This window comes from Macrotis lagotis, chromosome 1 (assembly GCF_037893015.1).
Source record: "Macrotis lagotis isolate mMagLag1 chromosome 1, bilby.v1.9.chrom.fasta, whole genome shotgun sequence".
NCBI lineage: Eukaryota > Metazoa > Chordata > Mammalia > Peramelemorphia > Peramelidae > Macrotis > Macrotis lagotis.
This window is the reverse complement of record NC_133658.1, coordinates 155,873,690-155,896,218: the sequence shown is the minus strand read 5'-3', so window position 1 is coordinate 155,896,218 and position 22,529 is coordinate 155,873,690. Positions and strand designations below refer to the sequence as shown.

The window sequence follows — 22,529 nt, the reverse complement described above, 5'->3', positions numbered from 1 at the left end:
CAATAGAATGGAGGTGTGACTAAGGAAGGGTAAGAGACATGGCACCACTAAAGTGGAATAAGAAAAAAAGGAGGCATAAGGAACTGAACTGAAAATTAATTGGATTTTTATTCTTAAAGTTCCATCAGTGTCTTCTCTTGCTTCCTGTTTGCTCTACTTGTGTCAATGTCACTGGTAGGATAAATCACCAAGAAAAAACCTTCAAGCCTAACTAGCCTATATCTAATCTATCTGACCCTGAGAAGCATCTTTTTACCAAAGATGTCTTGGAGGACAGGCCTAGTGAACTGGCCTCTAAAGGAATGAAAGTTGGTCCACCCTCTTCCTACTTCTTAGAATAATCCTTTTTGCCTCAGGGTGTTTTGACAGATGATCAAACTAACAGACAAAGATTAGTTTCTTCTCATAAACAGAGGAAAGGAAAGTAAGAAAGTTAAGTAAAGTTTTATTCTGGACTCAAATTCAGTTTTGACCCAGGACAGTTACATGAGAGGAAGACAGCGGCTTTTTTTGTTTCTGGCCTTGTTTCTAGCTTGACCAGAAACAAGAATTCCAACTTAGAAGCATTTTTACAAAGTTACAAAAATATAGTTCACTACCATAAGGCAGTTTTCTGTAATTTCCTCTCTCCCTCCTTATCACCCCAGTCCAACTTGCTTGGATGAGTCATGATATCATGCTCTCTATGGCTACATTTGCAGTTTTGTTAGTAGAAAATTTAAGCAAAACTTCCATTTTTAGATAGCTCACTTAAGTAAGTAAATGAACTTTGGTGACTGGGTGTTTGTTTGTAGGGATATGAAAACTCAGTCTAGAACCCAAGGGCAGGCTCTGCTCTGACAAAGTCCCAATGGAGGTGGCTTGGTGTGGTTCCCTGAGTTTCAGCCTTCTACAATATACATCCAGGTTTCCTCCTAAGGCAACCAGGCACTGGGAGACCTATTCAGGCTCCAGAGAATACAATGCATGTCTGTTGTCTGGGCTTTATCAAATAGGTTGCCAAAAAGTAGAGGGAAGGTAGGAAAAACACAAGAACTGTGCCTGTTTCCTTAGCCCCCTCAGGTCATATCTCTGTCAAGTCATTATCAGATTCTCCAAGTAAACCCAAGTTCCTTATGCCTAAAATTGGTTACAAATATATATATCATTTTGCTCTTCTACCTCTAGAAGCAAGGCACTGCTTTTGGTCCCCAAAGACCTTTAAGGAACTTATATTCCATGGTCCCTAGGTCCAACCCATATGGCCTTCACATAAATCCTGAAACTTTCATCCCTCCTCCCTTAGAATTCCCTTTAAACATCCTTCCCTTCCTGTCATCAGATTGGGACTTAAAAGTTAAAGGTTTTAAGGTAGAAAACCAAGACTAGTCCCATGCCTCCACATGGCCTTGACAAAGCAGATAACAGAATCTACAACTTGAATGACTGAGCTTGGGAGTTCATGGGATGCTCACAATGGACATCAGAACTGTCCTTTCTTGGAGAGACAAATTAGATAAGAGTAGAACTTGGGACCTCTCAACTTTCTTCTCCATTACCAAATTGCCATTTATCATCATCTATTCCCTTCACCTAATCTCCCTCAAACCCCCACCTCCACCCCAGAACCAGCCCCATCTCCAACAGCAGGAGGAGAAGTACAAAAAACCTCCCACAATAGGAAGGTTGAGGAACCAACTATGGTCTCTTAAGGAACCATAAGGAAAAAAAGATATTAACAAGATATAACATAAGAAAAAACCCCAAGGAGGTTTTTTTTTTTGCCTTTTTTGTTTTTTAATGTGACTTATTTCAATAATGAGAGGGGTAAAAGATAAAGGGATTTCATTTTGGGTGGCAGCAACAGTTTCAGGGGAGGCTATAACAGCCTCCAGCTTTTCCTCACTGACATGAGGAAGAAAAGCCACTTAAATGCTCAAAGCAGAGTTGACTCACCCTCTGAAACAGTATCTGGAAGTCAGTATTACCTTCTGGCCTAGCTTGGTTTGGAGATTGGCTGGACTTTCAAGAACCAAACGAGATGGGTTGGGAGGGAAAGGGATATGAAACCCAATGTCTAAAAGAACCCAGATTAAAATAGCTTGAACAAATGTATTACTAAAAGATAAAATGTCCTTTCACTTCCATAGAGGCTGCTTAATGAAAAAGGATAAATCTTTCCTTCTCCTGAAGTCTGATGGATCGAAGAATGCACTTGGTCAAAGACCCTTTTCTTTTGACTCTCCATTTATATCATCATCAGATCCTCTTTTCCTCATGAAGCCAGTGGAGTCATGTTTTTAAAAAATTCATCCTGCCTCTCCCAGGCACCAAGCAGTCCCTCTGAGACGATTTGAGAGAATCTGCCAACTCAGCAGCGATACCAAAGAGCTGTTCCTTCCACAAATGCATCAGAAGAACTTGCCCCCAGCACGGGAGAAAAATGACAGAAGGAAAAAAGAAAAAAATTCTTTGGTCTCTGGGTCACGACAGAGCACACAAATCATCGGCTCTGATTTTCTCCTGTTTTCTGTGACCAACGGGAAGGAAAAATTCTTTCAATTCTTTTGCATTTCCAAAAAAACAAAATAAAGCATCCCCACAAAAAAAAAAGAATGAAAGAAAAAAAAACATTTAAACCTTGACCAATACATCCCACACTTAACATTTGAACTTGAATCCTTAGGTCACTGCCAGAGGCTGCTCAGGAGACACTGCTGCATCACTTCTTCCTCTGGGCTGCTGGGTCAGGGCCTGGGGGGATGGGCTCCAGGAACAGGGAAGTAAGAAGTTGAGCAGGTTCAACAAGTTCAATCCAGGAATCGCTGGCAGGCCTTTTTCCACCGACAGGCTGTGCACCACTGGTCCCGATGCTCAATGCCATACACTTTGCGGCACTTCTTGGCTTCTCCGCGGGCTTTCCTGTAGGAAGAGAACAAGGAGCATATTAGACCAAGATGCAACACAAGTCCTGAATGTACCCTTTCCTAATCCTTCTACTGCTCAAGAGTGCCCTCAAGACACTTTACATTTAACTATGGATATATTTTGCATTTTACTATTGATGCAAGATGTATTTTTTATGTTTTTGAATGCAGGTACCATGAGAACAGGGAAGGTTTCATTCTTTGTATTTGTATCTCTAGTATCTAATACAGTATACAGAGTGGGTCCTTAAAAAATTCCTGTTAAAGCCATTCCCCAATTGGCAAATGGTCAAAGAATATGAAAAGGCAATTTACAGATGAGGAAATCAAAACAATCCATAGTCATATGAAAAATTGCTCTAAATCATTACTTATTAGAGAAATGCAAATTAAAGCATCTCTGAGGTACCACCTCATACCGCTCAAACTGGCCAATATGACCAGAAAGGACAATAATCAATGTTGGAAGGGTTGTGGGAAATCTGGGACACTAGTACATTGTTGGTGGAGGTGAGAACTCATCCAACCCTTCTGGAGAGAAATTTGGAACTATGCCCAAAGGGCAACAAAAATGTGCATACCCTTTGATCCAGCAATACCACTATTGGATCTATACCCTGAAGAGATGATGAAAAAGGGTAAAAACATCACTTGTACAAAAATATTCATAGCAGCCCTGTTTGTGGTGGCAAAGAATTGGAAATCAAGTAAATGTCCTTCAATTGGATAATGACTTAACAAACTGTGGTATATGTATGTCATGGAACACTATTGTTCTATTAGAAACGAGGAGGGATGGGAATTCAGGGAAGCCTGGAGGGATATGCATGAACTGATGCTGAGTGAGATGAGCAGAACCAGAAAAACACTGTACACCCTAACAGCAACAAGGGGGTAATCATCAACCTTGATGGATTTGCTCATTCCATCAGTGCAACAATCAGGGACAGTTTGGGGCTATCTGCAATGGCGAATATCATTTGTATCCAGAGAAAGAATTGTGGAGCTTGAACAAAGACCAAGGACTATTACCTTTAATTTAGAAAAAAAAACTTGATATCTTATTATGTAATCTTGCTATCTCTTATACTTTATGTTTCTTCCTTAAGGATATGATTTCTCTCATGACATTCAACTTAGACCAATGTATACCATGAAAACAATGCAAAGACTTGCAAATTGCCTTCTGTGGAGGGGGTGCGGGGAGGGAAGTCAGATTAGGGGAAAAATTGTAAAACTCAAAATAAATAAAATCTTTTAAAATTTTTTTCTAAAATGCCTGTTGATTCATTGATTGACCCTAATAATAATGATAATAATAATATTAATAATAATGATGATGATGATGTTTGTCCTTCATTTTAGAAGAAGACCACATCAGGGAGGTAAAGCCTTGACAAACACACGAATTGCATTTGAATGCAGGGGATGCTGTCCTAAGTCACCAGTCTCACGTTTTCCTCCAGAGCCATCTGGGTCCAGTGGCAGATATGGATCAGTGTATGATTGGAGATGGCCCTGGATGCCAGTCGATCAGGGTTAAGTAACTTGCCCAAGGTCACACAGCTACTAAGTGTCAAAGGCTGGATTTGAATTCCTCCTGATTCCAAGGTCAGTGCTCTAGCCATGGTAGCACTAGCCAAGGAAAGGCTGCAGAAGTAAATGGGATGGCTCAAAAGATAAACCCAGAAGGCCATGAAAGTCCACCTCAGCTGGATGCCTACTTAAGCTGGGTAACTGGAGGATAGACATGGTGGTGGGGGTGGGGATGTTACAAAAGAAGCTTCATCTGGAGGTTGCACCAGAGGAACAGCTACCACTTACTTTAATACTGTGTATCTAGAGTCTACCTATATGAAAACCTTCCAAAAGAAGAAACTGCAAAAAATAGGGGCGGGTCACTGTAGGAGTCTCACCTGGTGCTACTCTGTGATCGGGGTGGTGATGTAACAATCAGGTGAGATTTCAACGTAGGTGGTGGCTGCTGGGGTTCACTGAAGCTTAGTGACCGGCTCCGGACCTGTGCACAAGAAAAGAAAGGTGAACTTTAGGTAAGTAAAGTATAAAAGGAATATGTACATCTAGCTAACACTCTCAAGCATAAGGCAAATCTTACTGAACCCATGTCATGTCTGGGGCGCAAGATATCTCTTTGTAGGGGCGCAAGATATCTCTTTGTAGGGAATGAAAGACAGAACCTTAGGGAGGATATTCAATATGATTAGAGACTAATGGAAAAGAACTTGTGGAACTGAATGTGAGGCGAGTTAAAAGGAAGATGTGCTCCGTTAAAGCAAGGGCTCTTAACCTTTTAATGTCACAGAATCCTTTCACAGTCTGGGGGAACCAATGATCCATTCTCAAAATAATATTTTTAAATGCAAAAAAAAGAACAACAAAATGATTGGATTATAAAGAAAACCATAATATGGTTTCTCTCTCATCACACCCAATTTGGAGCAAGGTACAACATGGAAACAAAGTAAAGACTGATGGAGTGCTATCTGTGGGGTGGGGGTGGGGGGAGGGAAGCAAGATTGGGAGAAAATTGTAAAACTCAAATAATATCTTTAATAAAAAAAAAGAAAAAAATTAAGAAAACCATAGTGAATACCACAGTGAAAATAAAGATGTAATTTCCCCCGCCCCATCCAAATTCATACCCATTGAAATCTAGCTAAGATCCCTAGGTTAAGAAGTCCTTCTTTAGGTGCTACTAAATAGAGAAAGAAAATCCAGGATTGGCAGTGAAAGCTGTCCTCTGCTATCATCTCAACTGTCTAGATCCTGAAGCAAGGAGCTTGTAATCTAAGAGAGCCTTTAGTGATCCACCTCTTATTTTAGATATGGCAAAACTGATCTCTGTTCTGGCTCCCCCTTCTTAGGATTTGCTAACTGTTCTCACCTTCCCTAGAGGACTAGAATCTTCTGAATGGAATGAGTTAAGTGCTTACAGATAAAGGAAATTAATCTGACCAATTAAGAAGATTCATTCTAAACTTGCAATAGATAGTGGATAGCACATGGTACCATTGTGTTCTCCCTCTTCACCCCTGCAGGCAACATATTCTGGTGAGGAGTGGAGCAAGAAGTGGCCCCCTCTCTACTCTTCTTTGTCATATATACCTAACTTTTTCCCTTCAGCATCTTTTCTCAAGTGTTGCTTGAGGCTCAAATGACAAAATGTATGAAAAGCACACTGCAAATTTTAACACACTATATAAATGTCAGTCATTGTTTTCTTTTCTAACTTCTTTCTACTTCCTTTTTCTTTTTTTCTTTATTCTCTCCCCCCATACCTATTCCTAATCCTAAATTTCTACTTTCTTCACTTAGGGATGCACCAAAACATGCTCCACAATTACCAACAATTTCAATCTTCTTGGTATGTTTAGCCCTGTTGCCATCTGCAACTTAGGTCAGCCACTGGCACTCACAGATCCAGTTTAGTTCCACTGATGTTTTCTGGGGCCAGAGGAGTTTTGATCCCAAATCTAATAAAAAGATTTTCTCAACAATAAACTCCTCTAGAGTCTTTGACTTCTCTAGGAATAGATACTGAGCAGAAACAGGGTGATCTTTCTAGGACCTCAGTTTTAGCATTCTTTTTTTTTTTTTCCAAGGCAATGGGGTTAAGTAACTTGCCCAGGGACACACAGCTAGGTAATAAGTGTTTGAGGTCGAATTTGAACTCACCTGAACCCTCCTAACTCCAGGATCGGTGTTCTGTCTACTGCACCACCTAGCTGCCCTAGGACCTCATATTTTAGAAGCAAGGAGTAGGTATAATCTGTGCCTGAGACACCACCTCCCTCTCTCCCATCTTCCAGATATTTGAAAGTTGTCTTAGGACTACAATGGGACTTACCGGAGAGAGGGATGGGATAGTAGAAGTGGCAGCAGCCCAGCTAATGCTGGTGTATATGTGTGGAGATACTGGGATCTGTATTGATGGTAGTGCCTGAGAAAAGAGAAAAAACAATAAAACTGATATTATTATAAGCAAGCTGAATATTTGTAATAATCAAATTAATCTAGTAAAGCCTAGATCTTGAAAAGCTTTTAAAAGTAGTTATTTTCAACCAATTTTAATTTTATAAGCAATGTGGAGATACAGGGCCTTACAAAGCAATGTGACTAAAAAAATTGAACATATACATCTGGACATACCACCACCCCCACCCATCACCATCACTGTTTCTTCTGTCTGTCCCTTTTTTTTTTAGGTTTTTGCAAGGCAAACGGGGTTAAGTGGCTTGCCCAAGGTCACACGGCTGGGTAATTATTAAGTGTCTGAGACCAGATTTGAACCCAGGTACTCCTGACTCCAAGGCTGGTGCTTTATCCACTGCGCCACCTAGCCACCCCTGTCTGTCCTTCTTGAGGGTTAACAAAGCACCTCTCACACAGCAGTTAGATGAGGCAGAGACTACAAAAGGACAACCTCCATTTTACAGGCTCAGACCTTGGTCATTCTTCCAGCTTACAGTCTGAGGCCATGGACACATTTCCATCTGCTGGCTACAAGTAGGTCAAATCATGTTAACTGGACAGGGACCCTGAGGAAGCAATTTATTAAGGCCTCCTAATTCTAGACCCTGTGCCAAAGCTCTAAACAATGATCTCATTTTAGACTCTTAACCACCTTGTAAGGTAGTTATGATTATCCCTTTTATAGTTGATGAGGCTGAATCACAGCACACCTCTGAGTCTTTGAATTCAGGTCTTCCAAGTCTGGGCCACCTAATTGCTCAGTTACACTCCGATCCAGCTATGTTTCAACTCAGGTCACTGAGCAAACCACTCCACTTATGACTCCTCTTTGCAAAGTGACTTCAGAAACATTCACAGCTCACATTAGAGTATGGGCTCCTGTAGACTAGAGACTGGTTCATCCCTTGTTTTGTATTTCCCAGGTGCAGCATACCTACAACTGATGCTTAATAGAGACCCACTGATTGACAGAAGAGAACACCAGTCTCAATCTCATCAACCGTCACTCAAGGACAATAATCCTCTTAGTTATCAAACCTGGCTCCCTGGAATTTCCAAAAAGCAAAACCATCTTCAAAACACAAATGTTTTACCAAGACTAAGACTGTTCAAAAGAAAGTGCATTAGGCTCCAAAAGGGCAATTCCCAAAACCTGGTTCCAAAAATAGTAAGAATGATAATGGTAGTATCCTTGAAAAAAGTATATAACTCCTGAGATAACTATTTGGGATGACCATGTCCTGAATTTTTTTTAAATTAATCATAAGACTTTATAGTAGCTAATATTCCTAATTTATAAAAATATATGACAATAAATATTGATAAAGAGGTAATATTTGTAAATCATTTAGTATTGTGTCTGACAGAAAGGTACTTATTAATAAATGCTTTTCCCCTCCCCCCTTTCAGAATGCCACTAAGAGCAAAGCAGAAAGTTGAAAGGAGGGAAGTAAAGGGAAGAAATAATCATTTCTGTAAGTGTCTACTCTGTGACAGACACTGTACTGGCACTTTTACAAATTATCAACTTATTTGATCCTCAATTAACCCAAAGAGATAGATGCTCTTATTATTCCCATTGAACAACAGATGAGGAAACTGAGGCAGAAGTTAATAGACTTGCCCAAGTTCACACACCCAACATTCTATCCACAGTACCACCAGATGCCTCTACAATGAGGAAAAGAGATGTAGAATGCTTTCTAAGTTCTTCCTTTTGTGTTGTATCTGACTCTTTGTGACCCGACACTGGAGTTTTCTTGGCAAAGATACTAGAGTATTTATTTCCTTCTTCAGTTCATTTTATAGTTAAGGAAATAGATAAATAGGATTAAGTGACTTGTCCAGGATCACACAGCTAGGAAGTGTCTGAGATCAAATTTGAATTCAGGTCTTCCTCACTCCAGGTCAAGCACTCTAACCACTTTGCTACCTAGCTACCCTGCTTTATAAATTAGGACAGACTTAAAGCAAGAAAGGTTTTTAACAAAGGCTGAAAACTCATCACATCATTTGCTTCTTCAGGCTTCTAATTCTCCTGGTTATCAGAAACACTGCTCAATTCAACAAATACTTCCCTTTAAAAGGACCAAGAGGAATTCATTCTGAGGCTTATATTCTAAAGAGATCATTAAGAAGAAAGTCCCCATTTACAATAAAATATCTACAGTGGTAGGGTGTGTGTGTGTGTGTGTGTGTGTGTGTGTGTGTGAGAGAGAGAGAGAGAGAGAGAGAGAGAGAGAGAGAGAGAGAGAGAGAGAGAAAGAGAGAGAACAAGAGAGAGAACATGGAAAGAATTGTAAATAAAGTAGATAACTACTGACTTGGGGAATGTTAAACAAATTGTGGCACATGAAGGAAATGGAACATTTCTGTGCTGTGTAGGAAATGATGTATGTGATAAATACACAGAAGTGTGGAGAGATCTATAGGAACTGATGAAGAGTGAAGTTAGCAGTATACACAGTAACTACAGCAATGTAAATGGAAAAAACTACAAAAAAATTAAAAAGTAATGTTGCAAAATTATCAAAAACAGGCATGGCTCAATGAGAAACTAATTTTACTCTATCCCTTTTCAGAGATAAGAGGTCTTTGGTATTTTACACAGCATATGTTTTCAGACTTTTTAAATGTATTGATCAGTTATGCCGAGTTTTTTCTTCTTCTCTTTTTTTTTGTCTTTAAAATACATGATTTGCCTTATGGGATGGCTCTTTGGGAGGAGAAGGCAGAGGAATACTAGGGGAAACTATGGTGATGTACAAAAATCAAAAGACATTTTTAAAAAATCTTTTTTTTTAGGGTTTTCTTTTTGCAAGATAATGGGGTTAGTGGCTTGCCCAAGGCCACATAGCTAGGTAATTATTAAGTGTCTGAGGCCGAATTTGAACTCTGGCACCCCTGACTCCAGGGCCAGTGCTCGATCCACTGTGCCACCTAGCTGCCCCTAAAAAAACTTAAAAAAAAAACCAAAACCAAACAAGTATTTACTCAGCTCTTATTGAGAGCAAGACACTGTGAGGATACACAGACAAAAATGAAATAGTACCTATGCTTGACCCATCATCCTACATGTACAGAAATCAATACAAAATAATTTGAACTCAGGTACTCCTGACTCCAGGGCCGGTGCTCTATCCACTGTGCCACTTAGCTGCCCCCAAAATAATTTCTTGAAGGAGACACTGTCACTAACATGGAGAGCTCAGGAAATACCTCCCATAGGAAGTGCTTTGAAAGAAGCTAAGATAGCAGATGTAAGGGAGAAAATGCCTACTAGACATGAGGGATCACAGAGGCAAATGAAAGACTGTGGTGAGGGAACAGCTAGCAGACCAGCTTCACTGACATGGAGAATTTGAGAGAGGATTAATGTAAATGAAATAATTTGGAAATAAGGAAGCCAGATGGTGGAGAATTTTAAATACCAGACTGAGAAACTTGTATTTTTATTATAAGGGCAAGAGAGACAAGAGTCTTTAAAGATATTTCAGTAATGACATGGTCAGTGGATTGTAAGGACTATCAATTTGGCAGCTGTATGGAAGATAGATTGTTCATATATATTTACACATTCTAATAAGCTAATAAGATTTTTTTTTCATTCTTGAAATCTTGTATATACCTATAGTTCCATCTATTGCCAACACAGCTAAGGGACAAACAAGATAATACTACCAAGTCATACAGGACCACCTCAGAGGCCTAAAACATTTAGAAATATTGAGAAAATTGTGAAACATATTCCTGCTTTGTGTACTTTCTACATATTTTACAGGGGGATTGTTTAGACAAAGTCTATAATCTTTCTTCAAGTCAAATAATGAATTGGCATTATGAAGTGTTTACTGTACCCTACCCTACAGATGGAACAGGAAGAAGAGAGATTTTCCCCAGGATACTGACTATATTTATGTTTTATGTTACGTATTACATAAATCCCAGTGATGAGGAAATGTCCCTTCTCCCAGAGTTGAGTCCAATCTGGTTCCCTTGAAAATAAACTAATTTGAATTGTTCTAGAGACTTATGTGAAAGGATTAGGAGCTTGGCTAATAGGTCAAACCTTAAGCCAACTAGACTCTAGATCAGAATGCCCAAATATTAATCAGGTTTCCAACTGCCAATGTCTATCACAGGTACCCAGGATCACTCCAAGTCTGTTTCTCCATACCTGGTATGCATGGTCAGCCTGAATGTGCCAAAAAGAGCCAGGGGCCGATTTGCTGAGAGCACCAGTGGACAAGTAAGGTTCCAAGACAGGGTGTTCCAGGACTAATGACTCTGCCTGGGGCAGGGATGGTGGTAGGATGGCAAGGGGTGGGTTGGTCATATTCTGGATGGGAACTGTCTCAGCTGAGGGAGTAGCAACCGTCACAGCAGCAGCTTCCTCCTTCATCTGCACCTCGGTGTAGTAGAAATCCTCTTCCCGTTTCCACTGGTCAGAGTCCACACTGTCCCTATCGGAAAAAAATAGAGGAGGAATCATAAGGATTCGGTTTAAGACAGCAGACAGTTGTATTCCTGACTCTGGGAAAGTCACAGTGGTTTGCCAGGAGGAAGGAAACAAAAGAGTAAAAAGAGAAGCATGATAGGCTACAAGGGGAAGGAGGAAATATCCCAAACTGGCAACATGAAGGTCAAACTAAGGCTGTCTATGGGTTCTACAATGACTCCAAAGGTAGAAGCCCCACCCCCCACCGCTCCTTAAGAAGAAACTAGTCATCTTCACCTTTAGTTCCCCAACCCTACAACCATATAGACAAGCCTGAGATGTATAAGGGAAGTAATTGGCTTGGGGAGACAGAGGAAATCAGGGATAGAACCAGAGAAAAGCTAAGAGTCTTCTCTCCCAGCCTACTGCCATCAGATGACACCACTCTAGCCAATTCATTAAGTCAATCAAGAAGGCAGCAAGTGGAACAGGCACCAAGCTAAGCAAAAACAGCCCCTGCTCTCAAGGAGCTTGTAATCTAACAGAGAAATCAGAGGGGAAATGTTTTCCCCAAAAATTGGAGAATCCCCTTTTCTGAAAAATAGGGACAACATCTTTCTTCATTGTAGGCTTCATCTGACTTCCTGACTAGGAATCCTCTAAGGCAGTCTCTTCTTGAGTCAGTATTTCTTTCCTCATGAGTTTCCACCATGGTGACTTGGTCCAACTCTCTTTGGAGGCAGTTTCCCCTCATCTAATTTAGTCAAGTCAACAGAGTCACTTTTCTTCAGGAAGAGCTAGTAAAGAGGCCAGCTAATGGGACTTAATAGCCTGTATATGAACTATCAAACCTAAGCAATTCCTCTCCCTCTACCTAGAAAGTGAGACCATTAGAATCACTGTTAATTCAGCAAAGAAAGAAAGACAACCATGGGAGGTCCCAGGTAGTATGAATAATATAGGCACTCAGCAAATTTACTTCTTTTTCCCCCCCATTAGGACTAAAGAAGAGTCTTCAAAAAGGGCACAAGAGCCAGGGAGAGGTTTTTGTTTGTTTGTTTGTTTTTAACCAGTCTTGACAAGCCCTAGAAAAGAGAAGACAGATGTACCAATTTCTCAAAACATCCTGGGGCAGAAGGCTACAGAGAAAGTACCAGGATGGGGTAGCTAGGTGGCACAGTGGATAGAGCACTGGCCCTGGAGTCAGGAGTACCTGAGTTCAAATGCAGCCTCAGACACCTAATTACCTAGCTGAGTGGCCTTGGGCAAGCCACTTAACCCCATTGCCTTGCAAAAACTTTAAAAAAAGAGAGAGAGAAAGAGAGAAACCACCAGGAGAGGTAGAAAAAGGAATACCTGAGCCCAAGGTAAGGGCCAGCACCTGCTCCTTGACTTACCCTAGATGGAGGGTCTTGACGTGTCTCTTGATACCCACAATAGATCGCAGGACTTTGCCGCAGTTTGGCCACAGACACTTGTACATCACCTTCACTGAGTTCTGAGAAGAAAATAAATCCTATACATTACACATTTGCCCTATATTACCTTTCCTACCTAAGAGAGAGAGTACAGTGAGGTGCCACTGTTTTAAGACTGGATTCTATAGGGCATAAACACTGCTCACTGAAAAGTTTGGACCCTGGATCCTAGAGGTTTGGGCAATGGTTGGTGCTATGAGAGAGAAAAAAATAATAGAAATCTCTATGTAGGAGGAGAAGTAATAAGGCATAAATTAGTGTGAAGACTACAAATCAATCAACATGAATGTATTATAAAGCAGCCTTTCTAGGCCCCAAGGATAAAAAATAGAAACTCAATCCATCCTTGCCTTAAGAGGAGAAACCTAAGGATTCACATAGGGAGATGAGGTCCCTGAGAAGAGGATGATGAGGGTCTTTGGAAGGCCATAAGGTCAAGGAAAGTTTGGCATCAAGGCAAAAGGGAAAAAGATATTTTGCAGATTTTCCCACCTATAATTGATATCACCTTTCTTGCCTTCTCAATGGGTAAGGGAAGAAAAAGAGAATTTCAAACTCAATTTTTTAAAAAAAATTATAATGCTAAAAATAAAATTTTAAAAATGTTAAAGTAAAAGGGGACGGAAAAATGAGAAATATAGAAATGGGAGAGTTAAACAAGATTTATTTTTTTGAAAATCAAAGAAGGCTTCAGGCTCATTTGTGTCCTTTTCGCTAGGATCAATTTAATATAGTGATAATGCTAGCCTATATTATACAGGCAACACCACTTCCCCACCACCATACCAATACCTTTCTCTTGCGTGGAGCTGGTTCGTCCATCAGGAAAGGATCAGGGTCTGTTTCAAAGCCATTGTCAGCTTTTGGTGAGCCAAAGGCTTCCCCTGAATATTTGGGACTTGCTTGAGGGTGAGGAGGAGATGGAGTGGATATCCCACTGCCCCCACTCCAGTGCCCACTGGTGGTACTGCTGCCACTGTCTGATACATCTCCACTCTCCTTCCAAAGGTCACAAGATGTTCGGGATGCTGTGCAGGAAAGAAGAGATGATGAGGGCCTCAAGGGGTTGTAGGCATGGTCATCCCACAAAACACCTGGGAACAGGTACATCCCTCTTCATGTTGGATGGAAACAGCTCACTCTTTTCCACATGTACATATTACAGTTTATCTCAACTGATAAAACCCAAAGTACTGGATGGCAAAAACAAAGTTACCCCAAGTTCTAGCCTGAAAGTCTGGGTGTCTAGATCTGGTTGCTATTTATGATGCTGGTCTACTGTATCTTACAAGAAGGCCATCTAAAATCATCCCAGGCCTCTACAGGGCCCTAATGGCAAATATGGGGAAGAATGCAAGCAGAAAATTAAAATACAGAGGGATACCACCTAGGAAATGCTATTACATAAATATCCTTCCCACCTGAGGCAAGACGGAAACATCAAGTTATCATGTTCACAAACAGGGTCTCTTGAAAAGAAGAATCATAAATATTTTTTAAATGTAGTTTACCAAGGGCTAATATTTACAAGCAATTCAAGTTCTCAAGTTGACCACCATTATTCTTACTATTTATAACTACTGACATTTCTACAATGCTTAAATTTTTCAGTTTTACATTAATTATCTCATTTTATTCTCATAACAACAATCCTATAAGGCAAATTATGTAGTTATTATTATTATTCCCATTTTATATATGAGGAAAAAAGTTTCCAGACCCCAAAGTTAAGAACCCTTGCAAATAAAAACTGATTTCACCATTCTATGCACTAAAATGGTTAAACCCCACACTGCCCAAGGGACAGAAATATATAGGTATCCTCAAGCACTTAGCAATACATAAGACTTGGCAATCTTGGACCACTAAGAATAGCTGACAATTCAAAGTGCAACGCTATCAATCAGCAATCATTTATTAAGCACTTCCATATGTCAGACACTAGGGTCACAAGAAAAATTGAAAAGCCTTCTCTACACTTAAAAAAAAAACCTTATAGCCTGTTAAGGAGAAAACCATATCCATGTATAAGATGATACAAAAATCCATGAAAAGCAGACATAGGTAGTATCAGAGAGATTTCAGGAAAAGTTTCAAACAGCCAGTCAGTTAACTGACAGTAAGACATGTTCTTGTGGGTTGGCATTTACTCTAAAAGCCAAGATCAACAGGTACCAAAAAAAGGAGGGCACTAAGAAGCAGGCAAAAGGGGTAAAGAACAAAAGGAGAAGAGAGTGTAAAGATAGGACCAAACATAGTTATGAGACAATGCAATTTACTAAGCTGTATTTTTATCTTCTAAAGGCTGGCTTTAAATTGTCAAAATAAGACAGATTTAAAGATTCTTCAAAAGGTGGAAGAAGTTATAACCCAGGAAAAGTGCTACTTTGGTTCTGATTCTGATCAGTAAAACAGATAAAGGTTAAAGGGGAAGACATGAATATGAAGACAAAATAAACCTTGCATATGGGGAACTCTGCAAATGATGCGAGACATTCTCTTTATGAAAAATTGTTTAAAAGCTTTCTGAAGAAGTCTGTCCTATGGGATACACCACTCTAAGGTAAAAACACATCTCTTAGACTCAGTTTCTTCATCTGTAAAATGAGGGATTTGAACTAGGATGACTTCTGCAGTCCCTTCTAGCTGTTTTAAAAAATGTTATATATTTAAGGCAATGGGGTTAAATGACTTGCCCAAGGTCACATAGGTAGAAAATTATTAAGTGTCTGAGGTCAGATTTGAACTCGTCCTCCTGACTCCAAAGCTGGTGCTCTATCCACTATGACACCTAGCTGCCCCTCTTCTAGCTCTTAATCCTATAATAATGTTGTATGAAAATGTTGTAGGACTGCCCAGACACCAAAAACATGAATGACACATTTTCAAATACAGATTATAAAATTGACCAGGAGGCAAGATAAAGCAACCAAAACAGGGCTTTAACCATCTGTTTATCATTTGGAAATCAAATTTTACTCCAGAGTGTCTGAAAGAATTCTGACATCTGATTCCGGGAGATGAAATTAATATTAAAGATGAAGCAAGGGGCAGTTAGGTGGCACAGTGGATAGAGCACCAGCCCTAGAGTCAGGGGACCTGAATTCAAATCTAGCCTCAGACACTTAATAATTATCTAGCTGTGTGATCTTGGCCAAGTCACTTAATCTCATTGCCTTGCCTCCCCCCCCCCCAAAAAAAAGAGATGAAGCAACAATGAAGCCCTAGTCTTGAATAACAAGAAAGAATTGGCAGGTAATGTGTAAGAAGTAGGAAATTAAGAAAAAAGTAACCATGTCCCATGGGGACAGTAATAGTGAGGAAATGGTGGTGACCAGCCATATGGAAAGACTACCAATGCTATCTCAGATAAGGTGCCATTCGCCTGGTAAAGTGTTAGAATTATAAATTTTTTCTCTATCAGTTCTCTACTCAGAGACAGGGGGAGAATGTATGTGATGAACACCATCAGTCTTTGAAGAAATGCAATGACAATATGTGAGTTGCACTTTCAGTTTTTACTAAACACTCTTTCCTATTTCTTGTTTTAGGGATGGTCCAATTTCTTTCAAATACTTGATTCAGGATAACTTGTAGAGTTGCAAAACACAGACTATATCAATGAAAATCTTAGACAACAAGTTTGTTTTTCAATTAAGACAGGAAATAAGAACCCTACAGTTACCAAGTGTCTTGTAAGATAAAACAAGAAAAACTTCTACCAGTTCTTCTATTGCCATTAACATTACATTAGACCTCCTCACAGCAGGTTTCAAAGTACACTATCCTAACATTTGTGGTAGCAAAATATTCCTGCCTTTAACCTACTCTTTTGTCCCATATAACTAAAATGGCTTCCTCGTCAAGACTTTCCTTGAATCTCTCCTCCTGCAAGAAAACTGAAGGTTGAGTAAATGAGTCATGTTTCCAATTTTTTATATCTTGAAACTTTCACAACCCACTATATTATGAGAGTTCCAAGTAACCAAGTCCCTGAACTACATAAAAGCTCAAATATTGATTCATGGCTTAAGCCAGACATCAGGAAGCATGAATTTAATCTTGGCTGGAACCATCAGGCAAGATTTAGGAAACAAAGAAGAGCTCTGGGTCAGAAATTAAAAGCAGGTCAAGATTTAAGCAAACTTTGATCCCCAGCTGCTCTTAAAGTAAGCCAAAATTTTTAAGAGGGGGAAAAATAGTATTTTTCTAAAAAAAGATGAAAAATCAAAACAAAAAATTATTTCCACTTATATTATGTAGATAATAAATGGGTTTCATTAGTAGATTCTTCAAAAGCCAGGACCAAGTATGTGTATGTTCTATATCATTAGGACAATGTCAAGACTTTGTCAATGAATGAGTGAGCATTTTTTTGAGGCAAAAAGGGTTAAGTGATTGGCCAAGGAACACTGACACAGCTACTTAGTGTCTGAGGCCAAATTTGAACTCAGGTCCTCCTGACCCCAGGACTGGTGCTCTATCCTGCACTGCTGAGCTGCTCCTAAATAAGCATTTATTAAGTACTACGTGCCAAGAATAGAAAATATATGTGCTGCCTTTTATGAGATCACACTCAATATACATGGGCCAAGACTGTAATGGAACATTCTGTTTTCTAAACAATTTATATTGCTACTAACTCAACAGTAATCCTTATTTAACTCTTCCTATTTCCACACAAAAATTGGTGTTCACATAGCTACTGGTAACTTTAATACTTTTAAATAGGGTGTAATTTTAGAAAAGTTATCAAAGTTACCTTGCTTTATAAAATAAAGAATTTCAGGAAAATTACATGCTATTAAATTAAATGCTACTTTCCCACTTATTCCAATGATAATCACCCTCTGTTTAGAGTTTTAAAATAAGTTAATTTCTTGAGAAAAAAAGCTGAAAACATTTCAGAGAAAGGAAAGATAGTGGCTGTAACTGTGGTCAACTGAGCTAAAGAATGAAGTACAATGAAGTGGTAGGACTTGATATCTTTCTCTCCTCTGCCTCTGGCCTACCCTTGGCAGATCCAATGGTTGAATTAAAAGCGCTCTCTCTCTCTCTCTCTCTCTCTCTCTCTCTCTCTCTCTCACACACACACACACACACACACACACACACACACGCACACAAGTGAGCGCTAAAATACATGTATATATGCACTCTCTATATACATATAATATATAAACATACCAATATGTTTTGTTTAGTATATATTTGCTATTTTACAGATTAAGTTGTATTATATGTGATGACAGTATATAATATTCATACACTATCTAGTATTTTTCTTTTATTTCTATATTATAGCATATATGTATACATATGTATATGTAACATATTTAATCTAATTCCATTCTCACAGGTTCCAAAATCTGATTTCATTCATCTACTTGTTAAAGTGTTTAAGATGTGCAGAGTCAGCAAATGAAATTTCAATGACTAAATTATATTATCAATCTATTCCTTGATGTTGAAGAAGACAAATATTTAAATATTAAAGGAACTTTTTAAAAGTAACTAATAAGCTAATAATATAATCATGATTACATTTTTTAGCAAAAAAAATAATATTCTCCCAAAAAACTCAGAATAATTGACAATAAGTTAAATTGACTAAGCCAGTAAGTAAAGTTTTTCCCTGGGAGTAAGTTTCAGGCCACCCCTGCACTGTAATTTGATCAAACTACAAATGTTCACCAACCATTCTCCCCAAAGGAATGGCAATGGCTTCTTTCAAATAATGTCAAAAACATTCCAAAAGAGAATCAATCTGCTGTCACATTTTTACTTTCCATTAAAACATTTTCTTGCTCATGACTGAAGTGATTATCAGGCTTAACTTAATTTTTTTAGAGGTATGACTCATAGGCTTATCATGGTTTACAAGGCTTGATGAAGACACTTGGAGAGGGGTCACTCAATTGCTATTTTCCTAGTAAACAGAATATCCCTCTACTGGCCTAAGTTCAAGTTCCCCACCAAAGTGCCTAACTTACTCCCATGGAGGAACTTACACATCTGGTTAATGAGACTCTGTCCAGTGCTCTCATTCATCTTCAAAATGCTTCAGGATCCTTCCTCCCCAGGTGAGGAAACTGAGGAAAGAGAAGGGAGGCAACTAACACAAGGTCACTCAGAGAGTATAAGGTGGAATGTGACTGAGAACAGAATCCAGGAATACTCATTTCCAGGCCAGTGCTTCTTGTACTTGACTGCTAAAAAAAAAGGTTAAGTTTAAAGAGCTTCTTCCAAGCCAGATACCCACTCAGGACTTTTCTGGGAGGAATTGGTGGCAAGACTCACCAGGTAAATTGCACTCAACACCAGGAGGACTTTGCACTACTGGACTGCAAGACAATGTGGTCAGGACCATGGCTGCCATCATCTCATCCATCTCCACTGCATCTGACTTCCTGAATCCAAACAGAGGGAGAGGTAAAAAAGGTTAAGATGGTCCAAAAGAATTCCATGATCCTGCAAAAACCACAAGCTTCTCCTGATGATTAATGCATGTGTGTTGAACACTTTATCGCAATTCTGGGATACATCCACCAACAAATTCTTGGGTCCTCAAGGAACATGACCCAAATCAGGAGAGGAGGGAAGGGGAACAAGCATCATTAATCTCCTACTTTGTACCCCACTTGTGTTATATACTTTACAAATATTTCCTCATTTGCTCCTCAGAACAAGCCTGGGAGATAGGACTTTTATCACACTTATTTAAAATTTTTTTTTAAATTTTATTTATTTTTTAAATTTTATTTATTTTGAGTTTTACAATATTATCCTCATTTTACAGAAGAGGAAACTGAGGCAGACAGAAGCTAGTCAGTGTCAGAGACCAGAGCTGAACTGAGGTCTTCCTGACTCCAAGCCCAGGGTTCTAGGTACTAGATTTCTTAGCTGGCCCTCATATATATCGTGTTTTTTGTACAAGACATGTAAAGCACACAGGTCAGATTCCCATTTTAAAAAAAAATCATGTTGTAGGTTGTATTATTCATGTGAGTAAAGTTAAATGCAAACTTCAGACCAATCCCCATTAATTTGCTGGAGTACAGGGCAATGTCCTGTTTATGGAAAGCCATCCAGGACTACTATCCAATAAAATCCCCTCATTTAAAAGGTAAGGAAACAGGCTAACTGACTTCCTCAAAGTCGGAGAGTAAGGTTATAAAGGAGGTTTCATACACAAATTAGAATATCATTAACACTATTACTGCCCAGTTCTGTCTCATTCTTTGCATTTGAGGTTTTCTTAGCAAAGATACCAGAGTGATTTGTTATTTCCTTCTCCAGTTCACTTCACAGATAAGGAAACTGAGGCAAATAGGGTCAGATGACTCATCCAGGATAGATAACACACCTGTTTGGTGTCTGAGATCATATCTGAACTAGGTGTTTTCTGCTCTGGAACACCACTCATTGCCCTACCTAGCTGCCCTAAAGCTAAGTTCAAAGAATCTTTCAATTCCATGATACTTGGGATCATTCACATCACTACATTCCTCTTTACTGAAATAGAAAACTGATAGAAGTTATAGGTGAGAAGGAAAAATAGTGAGCATAGAGACATGGTGAAAGCCATGATAAAGAACTCACTTAGTTAACCCTCTTTACAGTGATCTGAGCACCGCCCCCCCCCCCCCCCCAAGGCAGCAATATGGTACTGGGAACAAATTTTAGTCTTGGAGTCCAAGATCTAAGTTCAGTTTTTGTCCCAGATATGTTCAAGATCTGGGACCCTGAACAAGTTTACTTAAGGGCTTTCAACTTCACTTCCCTCAGCTATAAAATGAGAATAATAGTTACCTACCTCACAGAGTCATGCAATTTAAATGAGATAAAACAGAAAGTTCTGTGCACATCTTAAAGGGCTACATAAAAGTTAATTATTATTATTATTATTAAGAAAGAGTTCAAAATTAAAATTTTCCCAAATTAAAACTGAGTGAAAGAGAGAGAGTCCTGAGTTCTAACCATCCCTAAAACTTGGAGTCTGTATAAATACAAAAGAAGGTACCCCCTTAGATAGGGCCCTGGCAAGAAGGAACCCCTTAAACTCTTGTCCCTCTAACCAGGCCCCTTCTGATTTAGGTCTTCCTCATATACACAGCTACCCACACATTCAAGGACCCAGTTCCTTCCCATACAAACCTCTTTGGGACATCAATATTCCTGGAGACAGATCTGAACGCTGTAGTAGGAGCTGCCTGTTCCAGGGCTGGTGGAAGCTGAGGCCCAGAACCCTTCAGCTCTGGCAGCCACACCTCCTCTGATTTGCAGCAGATTTGTAATTTCTGGTCTAGCAGCAAAACTGTTACCTTATCTTCTGCCCAGTTATGCTGCTCTACCACTCCTGCACACTCCTGGCCCCCATACCACACACAAACCTGAGAAAAAGAGAAAGAAAAAGAGAATGTCATAGTCATGCTTTGTAAGTCAATTCCCAGGTTCTAACACACCCCCAAGTTCAGATGTCTGGACCTGTCTGCCAGAGACTGCTGCTGCTTTCTCATGCCCATACTTTTCCTCTTATACAGGAGTACCCAAGCATCTGTTCCCACCTGGAGGACCCAGGCTAAACGCTGAATTGTTTTTTGCCTCAACAAATCCCAGATAAAAGTTTTGAATCAAGGCAGAGAATTTTCTTAAGTTATATGAGTCCTTTACAAAAAAAAAAAAAAACAAACAAACAAACATCTGATTTTCAGGACCCAACAACTCTTCTCTGGTCTTCCTTCTGTCCCTATTTTAGAAGAACTTTTTCCATAATATGTATATACAGCTTAAAAAAAAATTTACTGATCATGTTATTCCACAACTATAGTCTACTAACTATCCACTTAGATGACAGAGGGAGAATGAAACAAATCACTATATATACATTAATTCCAACTTATATACACCTAACAAACCCATGAGATAATCAGTATAGGAATTATTTCCATTTTACAGAGAGGAAAATTGTAGACTCATGGAAATTAAGTAAACAGACAATTGTCCCTGGCAGAGGTAGAATGTGAACTTTGGTCAATCCAGACTCCCAAGCCAATACTATCCATTACACAATATGCTGCCTCTGATACTTTACCACCCCGGGTTGAAATGGCTCACTTGGTTCTGACCTGACAAATGGTTTTGTTCTCTCCTCTAGGAGTGCTCTGTCAAGGGTATCTAACCTTTAGTCTACATTCCCCATTTCCATCCAGTCCTAGAGCCTCACCTGCTGCTATCCATGGTTCCTGAATGACAAAAGATTGATCCCAAAGTTGCCATTAAAAACAAAACAAACCACAAAAAAAAAAAAGAAAAGAAAGTTCAAGACCAAATTTCTCCTCGAATCAACTTTGGTCCTAACTCCTTGATTCTAAAGGGTCATTTTATCTTCCCCTCCCCATAACTCAAAGGAGTAGGTGACACTGGAAAACTGAAGCAAGTGGACAACAGAGGAGAAAGGAATCATCCAGTCAAATCACTTATCTCAAGATGCATCTAACATTAAAAAATTCCCACCAACCACATACAACCAGCACCAAAGAAGAGGAAGAAAAAGTCATAAAAGAATGGAAGAAGCAGCAAGGTTCTGCACGTACCCAAAGCCCCCCAATGGTCCAGCATTCTAAATCATGAGGGCACTTGACACAAGACAGTGAGTGCCATTCACCCCCATCTTAGCTTCCAATGTCAATTCAAGCTGCTTTCTTTGTGTCT

General features: G+C 39.4%; 1 protein-coding gene across 5 annotated transcripts in view; it reads right to left on the bottom strand.

The window, feature by feature from the left end:
- Positions 1-1,751: 1,751 nt before the first annotated feature.
- Positions 1,752-22,529, bottom strand: part of ZNF395 (zinc finger protein 395) — a 67,523-nt gene continuing 46,745 nt past the window's right edge. For all 5 annotated transcript variants that reach the window (XM_074209212.1, XM_074209214.1, XM_074209213.1 and 2 more), the window contains exons 3-10: positions 20,973-21,208; positions 19,116-19,225; positions 13,608-13,843; positions 12,735-12,835; positions 11,077-11,362; positions 6,775-6,867; positions 4,823-4,926; positions 1,752-2,901 (exon numbers count right to left, since the gene is read on the bottom strand). In XM_074209212.1, coding sequence (XP_074065313.1) covers positions 2,790-2,901; positions 4,823-4,926; positions 6,775-6,867; positions 11,077-11,362; positions 12,735-12,835; positions 13,608-13,843; positions 19,116-19,225; positions 20,973-21,208 — 1,278 coding nt within the window. In that variant the 3' untranslated portion in view covers positions 1,752-2,789. The remainder of the gene's footprint in view (positions 2,902-4,822; positions 4,927-6,774; positions 6,868-11,076; positions 11,363-12,734; positions 12,836-13,607; positions 13,844-19,115; positions 19,226-20,972; positions 21,209-22,529) is intronic.